The 19,365-nt window shown below is 47.2% G+C and overlaps 1 protein-coding gene across 2 annotated transcripts in view; it reads right to left on the reverse strand.

Moving 5' to 3' along the window:
• The window catches only part of FAM81A (family with sequence similarity 81 member A), a 38,535-nt gene that overhangs the window by 14,053 nt on the left and 5,117 nt on the right, over nucleotides 1-19,365 (reverse strand). The window contains exons 2-4 of one of the 2 annotated variants that reach the window (XM_074964753.1): nucleotides 10,500-10,567; nucleotides 8,799-9,072; nucleotides 7,931-8,049 (exon numbers count right to left, since the gene is read on the reverse strand). In XM_074964753.1, the coding sequence (XP_074820854.1) occupies nucleotides 7,931-8,049; nucleotides 8,799-9,072; nucleotides 10,500-10,546 (440 nt within the window). In that variant the 5' untranslated portion in view covers nucleotides 10,547-10,567. The remainder of the gene's footprint in view (nucleotides 1-7,930; nucleotides 8,050-8,798; nucleotides 9,073-10,499; nucleotides 10,568-19,365) is intronic. The other variant, XM_074964754.1, reaches the window with a different exon arrangement.

The raw sequence follows: 19,365 nt of genomic DNA on the forward strand, positions 1-19,365 counted from the left end.
TAGCCGGTCCCGGTCGCCCGTGCTGACCGTCGGGAGTCCATCCCAGAGCACTCTGCAAGCGGTAGGATCGGTCGGATCCAGGGAGAAAAGATGTGCTTAGAAGGTCCTGGCCCTCTCGCACATCTCCGCCAGATCCATGAGGGGGGTGCCGTCCTTCGCTAGAAGGCAGGTGACGTGCTTCTTGGCCCCCCTCTTTTTCTCCAGGGTGTAGAAGAAGCAGGAACTGCGATCCATCTCCCGAAGATCATGCGGGATCGAACAAAAGCACTGTGGGCCCAATGGTCGTCGAGGACCCAGAGCTCCTCCCGCTTCTCCCGGCACGCTCTGCAAAGGGATGGATACTCAGGGCTGGTGGCCGCCTCTCTAGCTCTAAGACCTCCTGTTCCAACTGCTCTATCGCTGCATCCCTCTCTCGGCTGGCACCCTGGGTGTAGTCACGGCAGAAGAGCCAGGCACGCACCTTCCCCAGGTCCCACCACCGCTGCACCAAGGGAAAGGCACACCACTGCCCTCGCCAGGCCAGCTAGAACTCCTGGAGGGACGCCACGAAGCCCATATCCTCCAGCAATCTGTTGTTAAAATGCCAATAGGCCACCCCCGGCCTCTCCGCACGGAGAGAGGCCATCATGGTGGCCAGATGGTGATCCGAAAAAGGGGCCGGCCGGATGGTGGAGGAGTGGGCTCGTGAAAGATGGAAGCGTGACAAGTAGAAGCGGTCCAATCAGGAGTGGCACGACCGATGGACCTCCACCCGGACATAGGTAAACATCAAGACATCATCCGGGTGGTGGTCATGCCAGACGTCCACCAGGGAGTGATGCTCGACAATCTCTCGGAAGACATCCGCAGCAGCCGGGCTCTGCTCGGTCCCCAAGCGGTCCCGCTCCTCGAGGGTGGCGTTAAAGTCCCCACCCAGGACCAGGCACTCACAAGGATCCATGGAGCCGAGGAAGGCAGACGCCTGCTGATAAAAACGCATCCGCTCCGGGCCCGATGTCGGGGCATAGATGTTAATGAGGTTGACTACAAGCCCCTCCATGTGGACCTGGAGGTGCAGCAGGTGGCCCGGCACGACCTCAGCGACACCCAGCACCTCAGGCCATATGTCGGGGGAGAACAGGGTCACCACTCCAGCCGTACGAACTGTGAGATGGCTAAAATAGACCCTGTCCCCCCATTCCAGCTGCCAGCTGTCTTCGACGGCCGGATCCGTACGGGAGAAAAGATGAAGAAAACCACAGAGTACCCACCCTCCCGAAGGAAGGAGAGCACCTGGCACCTGCGGAGACCCATCCTACAGCCCCGGGTGTTCAGTGTTGCAAAGGTAATAGGTGCCATGAGGAGGGCTGTGGGGGATCCTCGCCGGCAGGGATGCTCATGGCCCCCAGTGGGCTGCGCAGCAAACCATGACCTACCCCGAAGGTGAGCAAGGAGTCACTGAAGCCGCAGACCCGATGGTAAGCCGTGGTGCCCTGCTTCCTGGTCCTCTTACCCTCCCCCATGAGGGCCCTCACGGCCCGGAGGATTTGGTGAAAATGCCCCCATCACTGGAGAGCGAGCTGAACCTTATTGCGGGAGCCACAGACGTCTTCTAGAAACTCCCGCAGCTCGTCTCACAACCGATGGGGGTGTGGGGTCACTGTCCCCCGGTTGACCTCCGGTGGGGCCCCTGGCACAGCCCCGTGGCCCACCAAGATGGGCAGGCAAGGGGCAGACCCTCGACATGGCGCCCGATGGACCGGTGCCACCTGACCCGCCTCAGACCCCAGCTCAATGGGGGGCAGCGGAGGGAAGATAGCAGCCCCTAGTGAGTCGGGACAGGGAAACACAAAGGCCGCTCCCTGGGGGTCATCCTCCGGGAAAGGGAAGGAGACGGCCCCAGGGGTGGCAGTGGCATCATGGGAAATGGAGAGAATAGGGACGGGGTCAGGAGTAGGGTCGGGGAGAGGGGCAGAGGCAGGATCCTGGGCCCCAGTAACTGGGAGATGGGAGATGGCTCCTCTCGGTCTGGCTCAGGGGTCTGAGGCTCACCGGGCCTCTCCCATGGAATAATGCACCCGGTAATGGGCCCCCTGGTAGGTGACCAAGAAAGACCCCTTGAGCGCCTCTCCGCCACGCACTGCTGGCGGCAGTTGAAGCTGCACCTGCCGGTGGAACGAGAGGACGTGACGGAAGGCGGGGTCTTTGCAGCCCAGCGGGAGAGGGCTGATGACAGAGATTCCCCCAGGGTAGAGAGGGCAGACAGCAGGGCAGCATTGGGGAGGAGAGGAGGAATAGAGGTCAGGACTACACAGGCACCCAGGTCCTCCAGCGGCTCCAAGGGGATGAACATGCCCCCCACCGCCAGGCCCTTCGCCACTGCCTCCTGGGCGGCGGCCTCCGAGGCAAGGAAGAAGACGACCTTGCCATACATTCTGGAGGCCGCCACCCTCACCAACGCCCACACATAGGTCTCCAGGGCAAGGCAGGCACCAGGAGGCAATGGACGCCGTGCTTTCTGGTCAAGGTGGGGAAGGGGCCCTGGCCGGTAGGGATGGTAACAGCAGCGGTGGCTGGGAGAGATGACAAAGTAATTGGCGGGGGGCTGCCGCCACCTGGGCATACGCTCTGGGGGCTGGAGGGGGTGGCACCCACGGTGCTGGTAGAGGGAACAGCAGGGAGGGATGCTGCGGCCGATAGCAGGGCCGCAGCAGTGGGGGCAGCCCTTGCCATGGAAGGCCTAGTCTTTTTAGCTAGGAGCTCCCCCAGAATCGGAGGGGGAAAGAGACGTGGCAGCAGCGGAGGTCACCCCATTGCCTGCCACTGACGGTGCCCCAGCGGGGGCGATAGCCAGTGGTTCGGCAGCGGTGGTTGAAGTAGAGGCTATAGGGGGTGTCGGGGGGGGCGGGGTCTCCCCCAGGGATCCCACCCGTCATGTCTCCTGCCATGATGAGCTGGGAAGGAGGGGAAAAAACACCGGAGAAAGGGGTTGAGAGGGGAAGCAGGTCAACCACTCCTCCCCGCTAGGCTGCAGGCAGGGAGGAGAGCGCCCAAAACGGGGGGAGGGGGCAGATTCGTGGGCTATCAAGGACTTGTGGGGGGGTCAGTCACCGACCTAGGATGGAAGTGCGGCTCCTCTAGCTGCACTAGGGGAGGGAAGGTCACAATAACATCGGGGGGGGGGGGGTGCAGTGATCAACCAAAACGGGGGGGGGACACAAGCACATGAGAGGGGGGCATGGGCACACAAGGGGGAGGGCTGCAAAGGAAAGGGAGTAGCCAGGCTGGGGGTGACAGGGGAACCCAGGGGCTAGCTGTACGGCCAGGGCAGGACAAACAAACCAAACCGTGGAGGGGAAATGGGTAGGCAAAGAAACTGGGCTCGCAAAGGGCTTAGGCAAAAAAGTTGGGGGGCAAAGGGCTGTAATCGGAGGGGGAGGCAGTTTGAAAAAGGAGGGGCGGCACGTGTGCTTGCGAAAAGTCACTGTTGGCTGGCTGCTGCTGCAGGCCCAAATGGTGGAAACAGGCGTGGCAGGCCGGGCAAGCAGCTGAGTCCTAGAGGCGGGAGCTTGAGGCAGATGGTATGTGGCCGGTGGGGGTAGTGGAGGGGGCAATGGTAGTGGTGGGGGTTGGGGACACACATGGACCAGGGGCAGGCTGCACACCACACCCCCTACATCCCCACAAACACAGTCAGGACCCCCCACACACCATGACCATGGACCACCAGGACCATGAAAGCGCAGTTCCATAATCACTCAGTCCTCAATGGCCCCCTCCACAGTGGTCTCCAGGGTCTGTGCGCTCCCCCAGCAGCCGATGGTCTTATTAGTCCTCTTCCAGCTCCAGCAGCTCCCCAGAACAAACGCAGCAGCAGCAGCAGCTCCAGCAGCCCTGGCAGCCAGGCAGGAAGGACCCCCACAGGTGGCAGTAGTGGGGTCCTGGCTTCTCCCTCCAGAGGTGGGGGGAGGGGGAGCAGGCCAGCAAGGCCCCCCACACACACTCAGCAGCTGTGGCAGCAGCAGCAGTCCTCCAGGGAAGGAGAGAGCTCCAGCCAGCAGCAACAGCCCAGGGCAGCCAGAAAAAGGAGAGAGCTCCAGCCAGCAGGGCAGCCCAAGCAGACTGACCCTCCTTCCTAGAGTGGGGTGGTTACCCGCTCCGGCCCTGACGGGACTGAGGCTGGCCCGGGGAGAGGGCTGGAGCTGTGGGGAAAAGCCCAGCCGGGTTAAGGGAGCAGCCGCAGCCACGTCAATCAGGCCCAGCTGGCCCCTATAAGAAGCTGTGAGAGCCCAGTCAGTCTCCCTCTGCCTGGAGAGGGAGAAGGGCCTCGCTGCAAGGTGCCGAGCAGGACACCTAGGTTGGAGCAGGGCTGGGGAAGGGCCAGAGTTGCTAGGAGCTCTGGCCTGGAAAGCCTCAGGCTGCAGGCCTGACTAGAGGCTGAATAGGTGCAGGGTTGCAGAGGGGCAGCCCACAGGTAGGTGGAGGCAGCAGGTCCAAAACCCCCTTGCCTGTGATGAGTGGCGTATATGCTGCAGTCTGCCCCCGATACAAGGAGCTAAGTGGGAACTGGCAGTAGCCCAAACTGAGGTGAGTTGGGGTTAGAGGGTGGGGGTTCCCCTGGGTGGGGAGACCCAGAACCTGAGAGTGTGGGGGTACTGCCAGGGGGGCAGCACCCCAGAGAAAAGGGCACCAGGTCCTGGGAGGTGGATCACTGGCCTGCAGAAGGCACTCCAGGGCTGGATGAGCTAATTCCCAATGACTACCGGCAGGAGGGGCTGCAGGGGTAAATCCAAACTTTTACACAAAAATTTAAAAAAAAATTTTTTTTGGAAGAAATATAATCTCTCATTTTCAGGGCATAAATCAACCTCTCATGACTGCCGATAAAGAAGAAGCTTTCCCTACTGGCATGTTATTCCTTTTACCTGCCTTCTGAAGGGCTTCTTTTAGCTTCCTTTGACGGTAGACAGGACTGGCTAGTTCAGAGACAAAATGCTGGATTAGATGGAGAACTAATCTGATCTAGTATGGCAATTCTCAGGTTCCTAAATTTTTCATAAAAGTTTCAGTTAGCTTAATGATGTTGATTATTTATTATTGATATTATACAGCATCTTTCATGTTGAACAATTTCAAAGTGTTTTACAAAATGATTGGCAAATAAAAGTAAGTAGAGATGGGCATGAGGCACAAGCTGGAATCTGAACTTAAACTTTCCCAGAGTTTGGAGGGTATTCAGCTGTAGGGATTTAGGCTCATCCCTTTATAGAGATGAGAACAGCTGTGAAGTTCAGATTCAGGTCTGAACTTCTCCAGAATTTGGGGGAGTTTGGATTTGTGTTATGCTTCAAGAGCATCTGTCTATAAGGATAACACTACACTCACTGAGAAATGCAGCTACCTGGAAGAAGAAACAGAATAGCTGTTCAACACTGTACAGATGAGATCCACTACAGAATGGTTTATGATAGGAAATAATACAATATCCATTTGAAATTGCAAGGGGAATTTAGATAGGCAGAATGTAATCACCCATGTTGATATTTCGCCAGAACCCTGGATTAACGCTCAAATTCTTACAGAAGCTGGTCAAAAAAGTTAACTCCTAGATCTAGCCTGAGAGCCAGCAGGCCAGACTCACCCTTTGGACTCTCCTGGTGGAACAGTTTGGGTGAAATTATACAAGTGAGTTAATTTCAAATTTATTGATGAAATAACTGCAAGCAATTTAGAACTGTCTCCCACTATGTATTTGTATAGCATCTAGCACAATGAGGTCGCAGTCTCAGCTGGGGTCTTTAGACACTACTGTAATACAAATAATGATAAATTGTAATCAGGAGTTATGGGAATTTTTACAGCAAAATGTGCTTGTAACTGAAGGCACTTCATTCACTCTCACAGAACAATGTCCTAACTGAATTCAGCATTTTACAAGTAAAACAAGTTTTCTTCCCCTCAGGGGGAAGATTTTAACAAAATGCCTGATGGGGAACCACGAAACAGCAAACAACAAGAGAAAATAAACTGGTTCTGTCTCAATAATGAACATGAATTTCCAGCCCGAGGCACTCTGATGACTGACCTTGAGCATTGCACTTTGTGTAATCTGTCATGTAGTTATAATTATCAGGGGAAACGCATGAACTTCCCCGAGTAAACCTATCAAGAAGAAATAATGGTCTAAGTGCTGATAGCCCACTATCATCCCCCATTTTAAGCACTTAGCCATTTAGGGCCACATTTTTACAAGTTCTCATTCATGTGAGTACTCCCATTGAATTCAATGGCACTACTTGCATGAATGAGCACTCACCAGTGTGAATAAAGGCTGCACAAGCTGGCACTAGCTGTGTTGCTCCAAACATGGGATCTTGTAGAATCTCACTGTGAATCCTTTACATGAAAAAAGAAAAGGAGTACTTGTGGCACCTTAGAGACTAACAAATTTATTATTTGTTAGTCTCTAAGGTGCCACAAGTACTCCTTTTCTTTTTGCGAATACAGACTAACACAGCTGCTACTCTGAAACCTTTATATGAAAGAGCTATGCAGGAAGACTCATGCAGATGAATTTGGCAGTGACCCTTCAGTGATAAATAAATATTGTTCAATAGTTTGTCTGACTTGAAGACAACAAATCAAGAGATGGTTTTGTTTTCCTGCTGTACTTAAAAGAACTGACTGAATGTCTGTCTGAAAAAATCAGTCCTCTATAATCAGTGCTTTAAACCCTGTTTAAACCACTCCTTGGAAATTGGGCTAACAAGTCAACGTGGAAACTATATGCCGCCCAATATAGACACCAGGAAATCTTACAGAAACTTAACCTTTCACTTCCCTTAGCTGAGGTTTTTCTGACCTTTTGAAGGTATCAGTAACTATCATTTCAGATGAACCGCAGTCAACTAACAAAACTGGTCCGGCAAAAAAGAATAGAATGTCTTCAAAAATCCAGATAATTGGACAAATTCATCCCTGATGTAATTCGGCAGAAGCCATCAATCATAAAGATTCTGTATGCGAAATTAAGTCCTCATCTACACGTGTGCAACCCCACTACCTTCCGATTGTGTCTTCTTTGTCATCGGTGCCAGCTGTAAGTAGGTTTACCCAGGTGTCATTGAGAGTATAACCGAAAAACAAAGTCTTGTCTACACTTAAAATGCTGCAGCACGTAAACTGCACCGATGCCGCTGTACCACTGCAGCATTTCAGCGAAGAGGCTACCTGCACTGACAGGACAGCTTCTCCTGGCAGGATAGTTAATCCACCTTTCCGAGAGGTGGTAGCTACGTCAACAGGAGAAGCCCTCCCGTCGACATAGCCCTGTCTAGACCAGGAGTTAGGTCCACACCCCTGAGCGACATAGTTATACCAACATAAGTTGCTAGTGTAGACCAGGCCTATATGAGGGCTTAACTTGGCCTGTAGAATCTCTATCACTCTATGCTTTCCTCCACTCCCCTTTACTTTAAACCCTGCGAATAACATGCAGTTTATCTAATGTTTAATAAGAGTAAGCAGTTTGTTTGTTTGTTCAAATACATTCAAAAGCAATATATAATTTTATTTTGCTCCCTGGGAACGCAAACTGTTCCATGGTATCTTTATTACAGGTGAGCTAAAGAGTTAGTTTAAAAAAAAAAAAAAAGACAACCCAGCCTGAACCTCAGTCCTTTCTAAAACTGAACCAAACTGAAGCATTTTTAGAATTCAAGCCCATTAACTGAAATCTAATTTCAAGAATTAAGTCATGTAACTAGTTTTAATATTTGATACTGGAAGGCAGGAGATTATTGTGCATTGCCATGAAAACACTGAGCCAAATTCATTCTGGAAGTTAAGCCAAGGTTAAATTTGACCCACTGTCATTCAATGTCAAAGGCATACTTCAAGATTAATAGAAAATGAGCTGATTGCAAAAAATACCCCCAAAACTGACACTTACCTTGCAACTCTCCCCCGAAGATCTCCCAAACCAGACAACTGCCGCATTTCCAGGCTCTTTAAGGTAGAATTAGTTCCATAACTGAGGTTATCCCTGACACGTATCTGTTCCTGCAGCGTCTATAATGCGTTAATATGCAAACGGGAGTTCAATAAGTCAATTATACATTCAACAGGCCACTTATTATATTTTGCTAAATCCAAATATAAAATCTATTTTTTAATTTAATAACTGTCTTTATAGGCATGCAGAAAGTGATGCATTATATTAATTTATGGCTTCTCCTGATTTTCAGGGCCCAATCTACACACACAACTGTCACTGAAGTCACACTGGAAGCAGAATTGGGCACTCAAATACTAGCCTATATTTGTCCATCTACCACTACCCTGCTAATTTCTGCAGACGTCAGCCTTAAGGTTGCATATTTGACTGTGATTGGATCACCTGGATGTGTGCATTGTGGGTGGTGCATGTGGAAAGTGAAAGGGAGTTTTTCTTGCAGGGGTGAGGAGTCTGAGTATGTTTAGGTGATAGGGCCTTTAAACTAAGGTTGAAATGCATGTTAGTGCTGCATTAACTGATGATTTCTTACATTTTCTAGTTTTGTGTTGAAAGGAAATAGATAAGCACCACAAAACTGTTTGTGTAGAATTTATATTTAAATTCCTGCCACCTATATGGTTTTTTTTATAGCCATGAAAAGAACTACATACTCTGCATGCACTTTGTAAGGATGTACACACAGTTTACAAACTCTCTTCAGACCTTATACTTGCATCATATATTAAATCTTACTAAATTTTCTTATTACTCTTGGCGTCAATAGCAGAGATGAGGTCAGCCCCGGGAAAGAATCAGAACATACCTCAATGTCCCGGTTAAGCTGCCTCACTATTGCCGTTATGTTTCGGATGTGTTCCTCTAAGAGTTGCCTAGCCAACCGATCTCCTCCTCCTTTGTTCTGCATTCTATGCAAAGTGGAAACAATGTCCTCCTTAATGCGAAAAGCGTGTTCCACAAGGGCAGCAGTTGTTTTCTCATGGCTTAGAATTCTGTCTTCTAGCTGATCCACTAGACTTGCAGATGCTAATGGGACCGCGGTCAAAGCTTGGCTGTGTAGTGGTATATTTCGAACCCGTCTAACAAAAGAAATATATTCAAACAAATGAATTATTAATGCGTTGGCAGATACTGAGGACCTTACTCACAATTCTATTGTAACTTTTAACCACAGCCATGTATGTAAGATTGATACCACCTCAGTAGAACCACTGGGAGGTAGAGTGCCTCCAGAAAGAATACTACCTCCCAGAAATCCTGAACACTTCCAGGGAGAGGCCCATTACTGTACATAAGCAGGTGCAGCATTTACTGCCATGAGTAATAGGTGTAAAGGGAGATCAGGGCCTCCTCCCCACCTCACTTAGGGTGACTAACCCAGGCATGTGCACTTAACAAAAGGATATTAGTGTGTTTTGGGACAAATTAAGACAGACAAAGCAGTTTGGCTGGGAACATGAACTCAGCATGTTTTTGATTAAATTTTGCAAGCATTACTACATGTGTGCAAACTTTGCAGCTGCTTTTTATCCATCTTTGTTCAACGCAATAACTGCAATAAAGTTAAATAAAAATAGACTAAGAAGAAATATCTGCATCCATTCTCTTCTCTCCCGGTAAGGCTACTCCTGGAGTATGCATCCAAAAACTTCTCTTGGGAGCTGAATAAATGCATGCTAAAGCTTTGTAAATCCAGGAGGGACAAAATCCAAGCTTCTCACAGTCTCTAAGGCAACATCAGCTCCCATTTAGGCACCTAAATAATTGTGCAGATTTTTCAAAAGAGCTCAGCGCGGAGCAGCTTCTATTGAAAGCAATAGTTGCTGCTGAGGTGCTGAGACTTTTGAAAATCTGGCCATCAATGAACGCAGTCTTTCGCAGAGGTTAAGTTTTGTAATCCTTTGGGGAAAAGATTTTCAAAGGCACAAAGAGAAAAATAGGTATTCAGCTCCCATTGAAAGTCAATGAGCATTGGGTGCCTAATGCCCCTTTGTGCCTTTAAACAGCTCTTAGTTATTTTCTTTAAACACCTTAGTTTTTTTTTCTTGTATGCTGTATATTGTATCTGATATTCACAGGGGCCAAATCATGAAGTGAAAGCTAAATTCTGTTCTCACTTCAGTGAAATTATAGCACAATGTAAGTTAATGGAGATGCAACCAGGGTGTAAATGAGTGTAGAATTTGGCCCAAATTTTTACCTTCATTCCTTACTCATGAAAGACTTCCACTGGGACAAGTCCTGATGTCCTGGGTTTTCACTCTGTCACAGTTGAAGCCAGTAGAAATTTTCCTTGAGAAAGGACTGAATAAAAGCCAAGGGCTTTAGGATTTGGCCCATGATTTGGATATGCAGAGTATATGTCTACCATATTTAATTTAGTTTAGTTGTTGCATTAAGTACAAAAGCTACAATGTTAAGCATGATTGTAAATAGAGAATTAAAGGAGAAGCACAGATACTCCTGCGCTCTGTAGATTCTAGATTTCTAACATGCCAGACTGTACCTTTCAGTAGGGGCAAGTGTCGGAAAGATTGGGCTTCGTTGTGCCATTTTCTTTTCAATAATTTATGTCTGTTGAGAAAATACACATTAAATTATTTAACAGTTGTTTATATCTGGCACTGAAATGACTTTGTGTATCTGTTTTAAGTGAACCTTAAGATTATGCTAACAACCCTGACATTGGAAGACATTTGATATATTGCCCATGATTTTGCTTTCAGACTACTTGCATCCAAAATTTGATATAACACAACAAAACAGGGGGGAGAATTAGATGACTAAAAAGCTTTTTCAAGTGAATGCAGCATGCATGAAAGCTGCTAGATTGACAAGCCTGTAGGCGTAGTTCTTTGTTTATCCACAGAACTAATAGTAGTAAAGCCTCTCTCATATAGCACTTTTCATCAGTCGACCTCAAAGCGGTTTAGTGTCTCTAATGTGTTTAGCCTCACAACCCTGTTCTGAAATAGGGAAGCATTAATACCCCAATTTTTTACAGTTGGGAAATTGAGGCACAGAGAGGCTAAATGACTTGTCCAGAGTCACACAGGAGGTTGGTTCTTGGTGGAACAAGGAATTGAATCTGGCTCCCCATGTCTTAAGCCAGTGCCCTCACCACTGGACCATCCTTCCTCCCAGAACAAGATTGGCACAGGCAGTGGCAAAGTGAACTTCCTAACACCAGTCCGCAAACAGGACCACTACTAGGGGTGAGAGGATATTATTATGTCAGGGCTTAGGCCAGGTGAAATTTGCCCCATGAAAGGCCTATAGGGAACTCAAGTGATTCAGAAGTCTAGTGTTTGTCTTCTGCACAGGGATGAATCTGACATTCAGTTCTTGGCCTCTCTCATCAGAGAAGAGTGCCAGTTAGTGCCTCTGGTGGCTTTGTGATGTGGACACAAGCTTGTTGGAAATTTTCCAATGGAACATTTTTGTCAGAAAATGCTGATTCGTTGAAAACTTATCTTTTATAGAAATATGTTGATTTTGATGGAATTCTTTTTCATGAGAAGAATGGAACAGAACATCCTGATAAGGCTGAAGTGTTCCATTTTGATCTTTTCAGAATGGAATGTTTTGTTTCCAAACAATTTTTCAGGGTTTTTAAAAACCCTGATGTTATTGAAATCAGAATGAAACATTTGTATTTTATTTAATTTTTTTAATTTCATTTCATGGGAAACTTCAAATTTTTTGGTTTTGTTGTGTCTCAGAACAGAAAAAAAATTCTAAATTATGGAATTTCCCATGAAACAGAAAATCTTGTTCCCACCCAGGTCTAGCAGATACCTTTCTACTGTGAACTGGACTGAGACTTGCTAAAGTATTTTACACAAGTCACCTCAAAGCCACAAGATAACTTTTAGTCATTATTGACCTAGTGAGCACAGTGGAAATTATATATACAACTCCTATTTCCCATTCTAAGTATTGATAAATTTGGTGGTATCTCAAATATTACTATACGGTACCCAGGGATAAATATAAATTGTGTAACAGTGACCACACAGTGATGTGATGTTCAATGGCTTTGCAACTCATTACCAATCCTCCTGGCACTAAGGCTGCATGTCTTTGATGTTTTTCGAGTATCTACAGTATGAGAGAAGAATTTGCAACACAAGGATTGTCTGGTAGTTTCTCTCAATGTTCAGATCATAATTAATATGGTGCTATTTTAAAATTTTGTTTTAAATTAGTTTAGTGGGAAAAATTCAAATACATTGCAATTAGAGTGACTTCAGCACATGTAGTCACAACCAGGGTAGCTTTGTTCTAGCTTGCTCAAATAACAATATCGCTGAAGCCAAGGAAGCAGTGTACGGACTAGACACAAGTACATAACCCAGGGTCTGTGCTGCTGAACCAGCTGCTGCAGCTCCACAGCTATCGTTATTCAAGCTAGCTCAAGTAGCCATTTGTCTAATTTTAGAAATTAACTAAATTGCTCAGGTGATGTACACACCACACTTTGTCAGGATGGTCACCAGGATCTGCTTACACTGGATTCCATGCAGACCACTCCCATTTGGGGAAAACTATACTCAAACTGTGCCCTTGCTTTTCATTTCAGATAAAAAGATGGATACATGAAATGGTTTAGATTTTTTTACAAATATATTATTGGGACTATGGGGAGATTTTCAAAAAACATAAAGGGCAGTTAGGCATCCAAATCCCACTGACAGGAATGGACATTAGGCACCTAATTCCCATTTATGCCTTTGAAAATTTTTCCCTTTATTATTGCTCCCTATTATGAATAGTCTCATTAACTTCAACAGTACATGTTTGCAAGATTGGGCCTGTGGCCTAGCTCAAAGCTATGACAGTTTACACCAGCTGAGGATCTGCCCCCATGATTCTAAGGTCTTGTCTATATGAATATTTAGTTCACCGCAAGCCAGGGTGTAAATCTACCTCACTCTAGCCTGCCATGGAATAAGTGTCTGTGTGGACCCTGCTACCATGCATTAAAATTCCATAATGTGCTTTGATCACTCCCATTTTGAAGCAATATAATTTAAGTGCACTTCCGAACTTTCAGTGTGCAGCAGCAGGGTCCACACAGACATTTTAGTGCACAGCAGGCTAGTGTGGGGTAGATTTACACTCCAGCTTGCCAGGCGCCAAGTGTTCATATGGACAGTCCCTATATATTGACATCTGTGGTCATCTAAACAAACTACGGTGACCAGACAGCAAATGTGAAAAATTGGGGGACAGGGGGTGGAGGGTAATAGGAGCCTATATAAGAAAAAGACCACAAAATTGGGACTGTCCCTATAAAATTGGGACATCTGGTCACCCTAAAACAAACCCAATACTCACAGGCACCTACAACTTTCTAAACTGCTATACCTTTCTGATCCAACTCTAAATTGATATACAAAAATAGCATAGAAATAATTCTAAACTGTGATTTAAAAAACCAGTAAAAGCAAGAAAATTTAGTGAAAGCTGACACTCCCCTCTCAATTATGGTTAACTTTTGCATGGATCAATTAATAGTGAGTGTCTGCTTGTTAGCATCTACAGCTGTACCCTGGAATTACCAATCCCCAGAAAAATTTTAAAATATCCCAAGTTAAGAGACTTATTCACAGATGAAATATTCATTAAAATCAGTAATTTAAAACCAAAAATCCTTACAAGAAAGATTTATGGTTAGCCAAATGAACCCCACCAACTTCATAGCTAGGCTGTGATACTACTCTATAGGAGCAAGAGTACCTCTTATAGAGTAGAAATATTCATGGTGTAATGTACTATTCAGCATGGGTAAGTGTATCATGTTGTGGCCATTAGTATTCCATTTAAGTAACCCAGCCATTTGAAAGCTTGTTTTGAGAGACAAATAGATTCCACAACACTGTAGTCTGTGGAGCAGACTTAACTGTGTTTCCAATATAATAGGCTTTGCAATTTAATAATGGAAATGTTAACCCTAGTGTACTGGATCAGGAGCCAGCCATGTTTTAACCAGGTCCCCTGACTCAGTTCTAGTTGGGTTGAGTAGCCTTGAGAGAGAGGAAACCCCACACAAAAATAAACAAACCGTCTGTTGACTAATTCATCTCCAGCATCAGAAATTGGGAAACCACCAACTAAGGTCAACATTGCTAACCTATGGCACTGATGGGAAACAACAGAATATTCCTAGTAATAGGAAATGTTTTTGCATCAATGATTAATACAAAAACAAAACACAGTCAGGATGATACGTAAGGATGTGTTTGTTGAAGAATGGAACAAATGTTTGAGACAGTACATTATATGGGATAATATGTTATGCTGGTTCAAATATTGGCAGAAAGACATCTAACTTGTGCCTGTAGAAACAGAGGTCATTGAAAATCTGGTCAAAATTTGTTTTCTATTTCAACACATATGGTAATAACCACAGATCCTGATATCACTTGCACCCATGTAACTCTAACTTCAGTACAGCAACTCTGGATTTATACAAGTGTAAATGAGATCAGAATTTGGCTCAGTAGGTTATTTGCAAAAAGGAGTGGTAGCCATAACCAAATCCATCTACTCTATGCCATCTGAAAACAAATGTTTTTAACATTGTAGTGGGGTGTTCAAACCTCACACTGGACTGGAAGGGTTAAAGGGCAGTACTGGGCCCAGCTAGCCCTACCCTTCCAACCCTGCAGAGCATGCTCCATCTGGAGACAGGGCTGAAAAGGAAGCAACCAAGATCTGAAGGGGGAGGTTGTGGAGGAGTGCAGACCAATCCTGAAGCGGGGCTGGAGAAGCCTCCCTGAAGGAACAGGATTGTATGCAGAGCCCCATATGTGCTGGCAGTTGGGTTTCATTTTCATTTTTCTTTTCTCCTTATCTGGGGCCAGAAGCTGAGGGAATGAAGCAGTGGTAGGAATTGACCCAGGGAAAGTAGCTCAGAGTCCTGCTCTGTAGGCAAATGCTGCTGACCCTCCTCGGGCCCTGGGTCAGAGCCCAGTGTAGTGGATGGGTGCAGGCTACCCTACCACTGCACCATGAATGAGTGGACACTAACCACTAGGCCCTTCAGCCCACTGAGGATCCTATTACAGATGTAGCAATGATTACTCCTTTTTCACATTGGGCCTGATCCTGAATTCCATGTGAACTCAGAATTGCTACAGAATACGAAGAGTTCTATGAAAACAGTTTTGCAATTGCTGATGAAACTTGGTGCAATATGGTGAACAGATGGAAGGAGAAAACAGGTTATTTTAATACAAGTGTCAACTTTTGAAGTTCAAAAAACCTGTGAGGGATATCCTGAAAAAGTATCAAAATACATCTCATGTTCATGCATTAGAACATGTTTCAAGGCACTGCTTAGAAAACAGAGAGCATTTTTGTAGCAATGTGTGTGTTCCAGTTACAGTATAGCATTCCATGAATAAGGTTTATTTTTTTAAAGATAGCCCCATTTTAATGAGAAACACTGTAGTAAATGGCCAGGACACTGACTGGGACTGAGACGACCTGATTTCAATTCCCTGCTCTGCTTCTGCTTTGCTGGGTGCTCCTGGGCAATACTCCTCTGTGCCTCAGTTTCTCCATGTGTAAAATGGGGATAATGATACTGACCTTCTTTGTAAAGTGCTTGGAGATCTATGATGAAAAGCATTATATTGGAGATGGGTATTATTATTTACACATTTTTACACTGTACAGATACTAAGGGCCAAATCCTACAAACCATTCCTCACAAAAGTAGTTTCCACTAAGGCCTGGTCTACACTAGGAGTTGAGGTCGAATTTAGCAGCATTAAATCGATTTAACCCTGCACCCGTGCACACGACGAAGCCCTTTTTTTTTACTTAAAGGGCTCTTAAAATCGATTTCTTTACTCCACCCCCGACAAGGGGATTAGCATTGAAATCGGCCTTGCCAGGTTGCATTTGGGGTAGTGTGGACGCAATTTGACGGATTGGCCTCCAGGAGCTATCCCAGAGTGCTCCATTGTGACTGCTCTGGACAGCACTCTCAACTCAGATGCACTGGCCAGGTAGACAGGAAAAGGCCCGCGAACTTTTGAATCTCATTTCCTGTTTGGCCAGTGTGGCAAGCTGCAGGTGACCATGCAGAGCTCATCAGCAGAGGTGACTATGCAGAGCTCATCAGCAGAGGTGACCATGATGGAGTCCCAGAATCGCAAAAGAGCTCCAGCATGGACCGAACGGGAGGTATGGGATCTGATCTCTGTGTGGGGAGATGAATCAGTGCTATCAGAACTCCGTTCCAGTTTTCGAAATGCCAAAACATTTGTCAAAATCTCCCAGGGCATGAAGGACAGAGGCCATAACAGGGACCCAAAGCAGTGCCACGTGAAACTTAAGGAGCTGAGGCAAGCCTACCAGAAAACCAGAGAGGCAAACGGCCGCTCCGGGTCAGAGCCCCAAACATGCTGCTTCTGTGATGAGCTGCAGTGCCATTTTAGGGGGTTCAGCCACCACTACCCCAACCCTGTGCTTTGACTCAGTCAATGGAGTGGGAGGAAACACGGAAGCAGGTTTTGGGGACGAGGAATATGATAGCTCACAGCAAGCAAGCGGAGAAACCGGTTTTCCTGACAGCTAAGAACCGTTTCTCAACCTGGACCTGGAGCCAGTACCCCCCGGACCCACCCAAGGCTGCCTCCCGGACCTGCCAGGCGGAGAAGGGACTTCTGGTGAGTGTACCTTTTCAAATAGTATACATGGTTTAAAAGCAAGCGTGTTTAATGATTGATTTGCCCTGGCATTCGCGGCCAGCACAGCTACTGGAAAAGTCTGTTAACATGTCTGGGGATGGAGCGGAAATCCTCCAGGGACATCTCCATAAAGCTCTCCTGGATGTACTCCCAAAGCCTTTGCAAAAGGTTTCTGGGAAGGGCAGCTTTATTCCGTCCACCGTGGTAGGACACTTTACCACACCAGCCCAGTAGCACGTAGTCGGGAATCATTGCAGAACAAAACATTGCAGCGTATGTTTGCTGGCATTCAAACAACATCGGTTTTTTATCTCTCTGTTTTCCTCAGAAGAGTGATATCATTCATGGTCACCTGGTTGAAATAGGATGCTTTTCTTAAGGGGACATTCAGAGGTGCCCATTCCTGCTAGGCTGTTTGTCTGTGGCTGAACAGAAATGTTCCCCGCTGTTAGCCACGCGTGGGGGGAGGGGTTAGCCACGCGGTGGGGGGAGGCAAAATGTGACCTCGTAACGAAAGCACATGTGCTATGTATGTAATGTTAACAGCAAGGTTTACCGTGAAAGAGTGTAGCCATTGTTATATAAAATGTATCTTTAAATACCACTGTCCCTTTGTTTTTCCTCCACCAGCTGCATGTGTTTCAAGGATCACAGTATCTTCTCCTTCCCAGAGGCTAGCGAAGATTAGAAGGTGGAAACAAAACGCAGTCATGATGAAATGTTCTCTGACCTCATGCTGTCCTCCCACACTGACAGAGCACAGACCAATGCATGGAGGCAGACAATGTCAGAGTGCAGGAAAGCACAACATGAACGTGAGGAGAGGTGGCGGGAAGATGATAGGTGGTGGCAGCGTGATGAGAGGAGGCAGGATTCAATGCTGAGGCTGCTGGAGGATCAAACTAATATGCTCCAGCGTATAGTTGAGCTGCAGGAAAGGCAGCTGAAGCACAGACCGCCACTACAGCCCCTGTGTAACCAACCAGTCTCCTCTCCAAGTTCCATAGCTTCCTCACCAAGACACCCAAGAACGCGGTGGGGGGGCCTTTGGCCACCCAGCCACTCCACCCCAGAGGATTGCCCAAGCAATAGAAGGCTGGCATTCAATAAGTTTTAAAGTTTAAGTTTTAAAGTGCAGTGTGGCCTTGTCCTTCCCTCCTCCCCACACGTCCTGGGCTACCTTGGCAGTTATCCCCCTATTTGTGTGATGAATTAATAAAGAATGCATGAATGTGAAGCAACAATGACTATTTCCTCTGCAAGCGGTGATCGAAGGTGGGAGGGGAGGGTGGTTAGCTTACAGGTAAGGGGGGTTTCATCAAGGAGAAACAAACACAACTTTCACACCGTAGCCTGACCAGTCATAAAACTGGTTTTCAAAGCTCCTCTGATGCACAGCATGCCCTCCTGTGCTCTTCTAACTGCCCTGGTGTCTGGCTGTGCATAACGAGTGGCCAGGCGATTTGCCTCAACCTCCCACCCCACCATAAACGTCTCCCCCTTACTCTCTCAGATATTGTGGAGAGCACAGCAAGCAGTAATAACAGTGGGAATATTGGTTTCGCTCAGGTCTAAGCGAGTCAGTGAATTGCGTCAGCGCGCTTTTAAATGTCCAAATGCACATTCTACCACCATTCTGCACTTGCTCAGCCTGTAGTTGAACAGCTCCTGACTACTGTCCAGGCTGCCTGTGTATGGCTTCATGAGCCATGGCATTAAGGGGTAGGCTGGGTCCCCAAGGATAACTATAGGCATTTCAACATCCCCAACGGTTATTTTCTGGTCTGGGAATAAAGTCCCTTCCTGCAGCTTTTGAAACAGACCAGAGTTCCTGAAGATGTGAGCGTCATGTACCTTTCCCGGCCATCCCACGTTGATGTTGGTGAAACGTCCCTTGTGATCCACCAGTGCTTGCAGCACTATTGAAAAGTACCCCTTGCGGTTTATGTACTCGCCGGCTTGGTGCTCCAGTGCCAAGATAGGGATATGGGTTCCGTCTATGGCCCCACCACAGTTAGGGAATCCCATTGCAGCAAAGCCATCCACTATGACCTGCACATTTCCCAGGGTCACTACCCTTGATATCGGCAGATCTTTGATTGCGTTGGCTACTTGCATCACAGCAGCCCCCACAGTTGATTTGCCCACTCCAAATTGATTCCCAACTGTCCGGTAGCTGTCTGGCGTTGCAAGCTTCCACAGGGCTATTGCCACTCACTTCTCAACTGTGAGGGCTGCTCTCATCTTGGTATTCATGCGCTTCAGGGCAGGGGAAAGCAAGTCAAAGTTCCATGAAAGTGCCCTTATGCATGCAAAATTTCGCAGCCACTGGGAATTGTCCCAGACCTGCAACACTATGCAGTCCCACCAGTCCGTGCTTGTTTCCTGGCCCAGAATCGGCGTTCCATGGCATGAACCTGCCCCATTAGCACCATGATGCCCACATTGCCAGGGCCCGTGCTTTGATAGAAGTCTGTGTTCATGTCCTCATCACTCTTGTCACCGCGCTGATGTCGCCTACTCGCCCGGTTTTGCTTTGGCAGGTTCTGGTGCTGCATATACTGCTGGATAACGCGCGTGGTGTTTAATGTGCTCCTAATTGCCAAAGTGATCTGAACAGGCTCCATGCTTGCCATGGTATGGCATCTGCATGGAAAAAAGGCGCGA

The sequence above is a fragment of the Natator depressus genome, chromosome 10, assembly GCF_965152275.1.
Source record: "Natator depressus isolate rNatDep1 chromosome 10, rNatDep2.hap1, whole genome shotgun sequence".
In the NCBI taxonomy this organism is placed as follows: Eukaryota; Metazoa; Chordata; order Testudines; family Cheloniidae; genus Natator; species Natator depressus.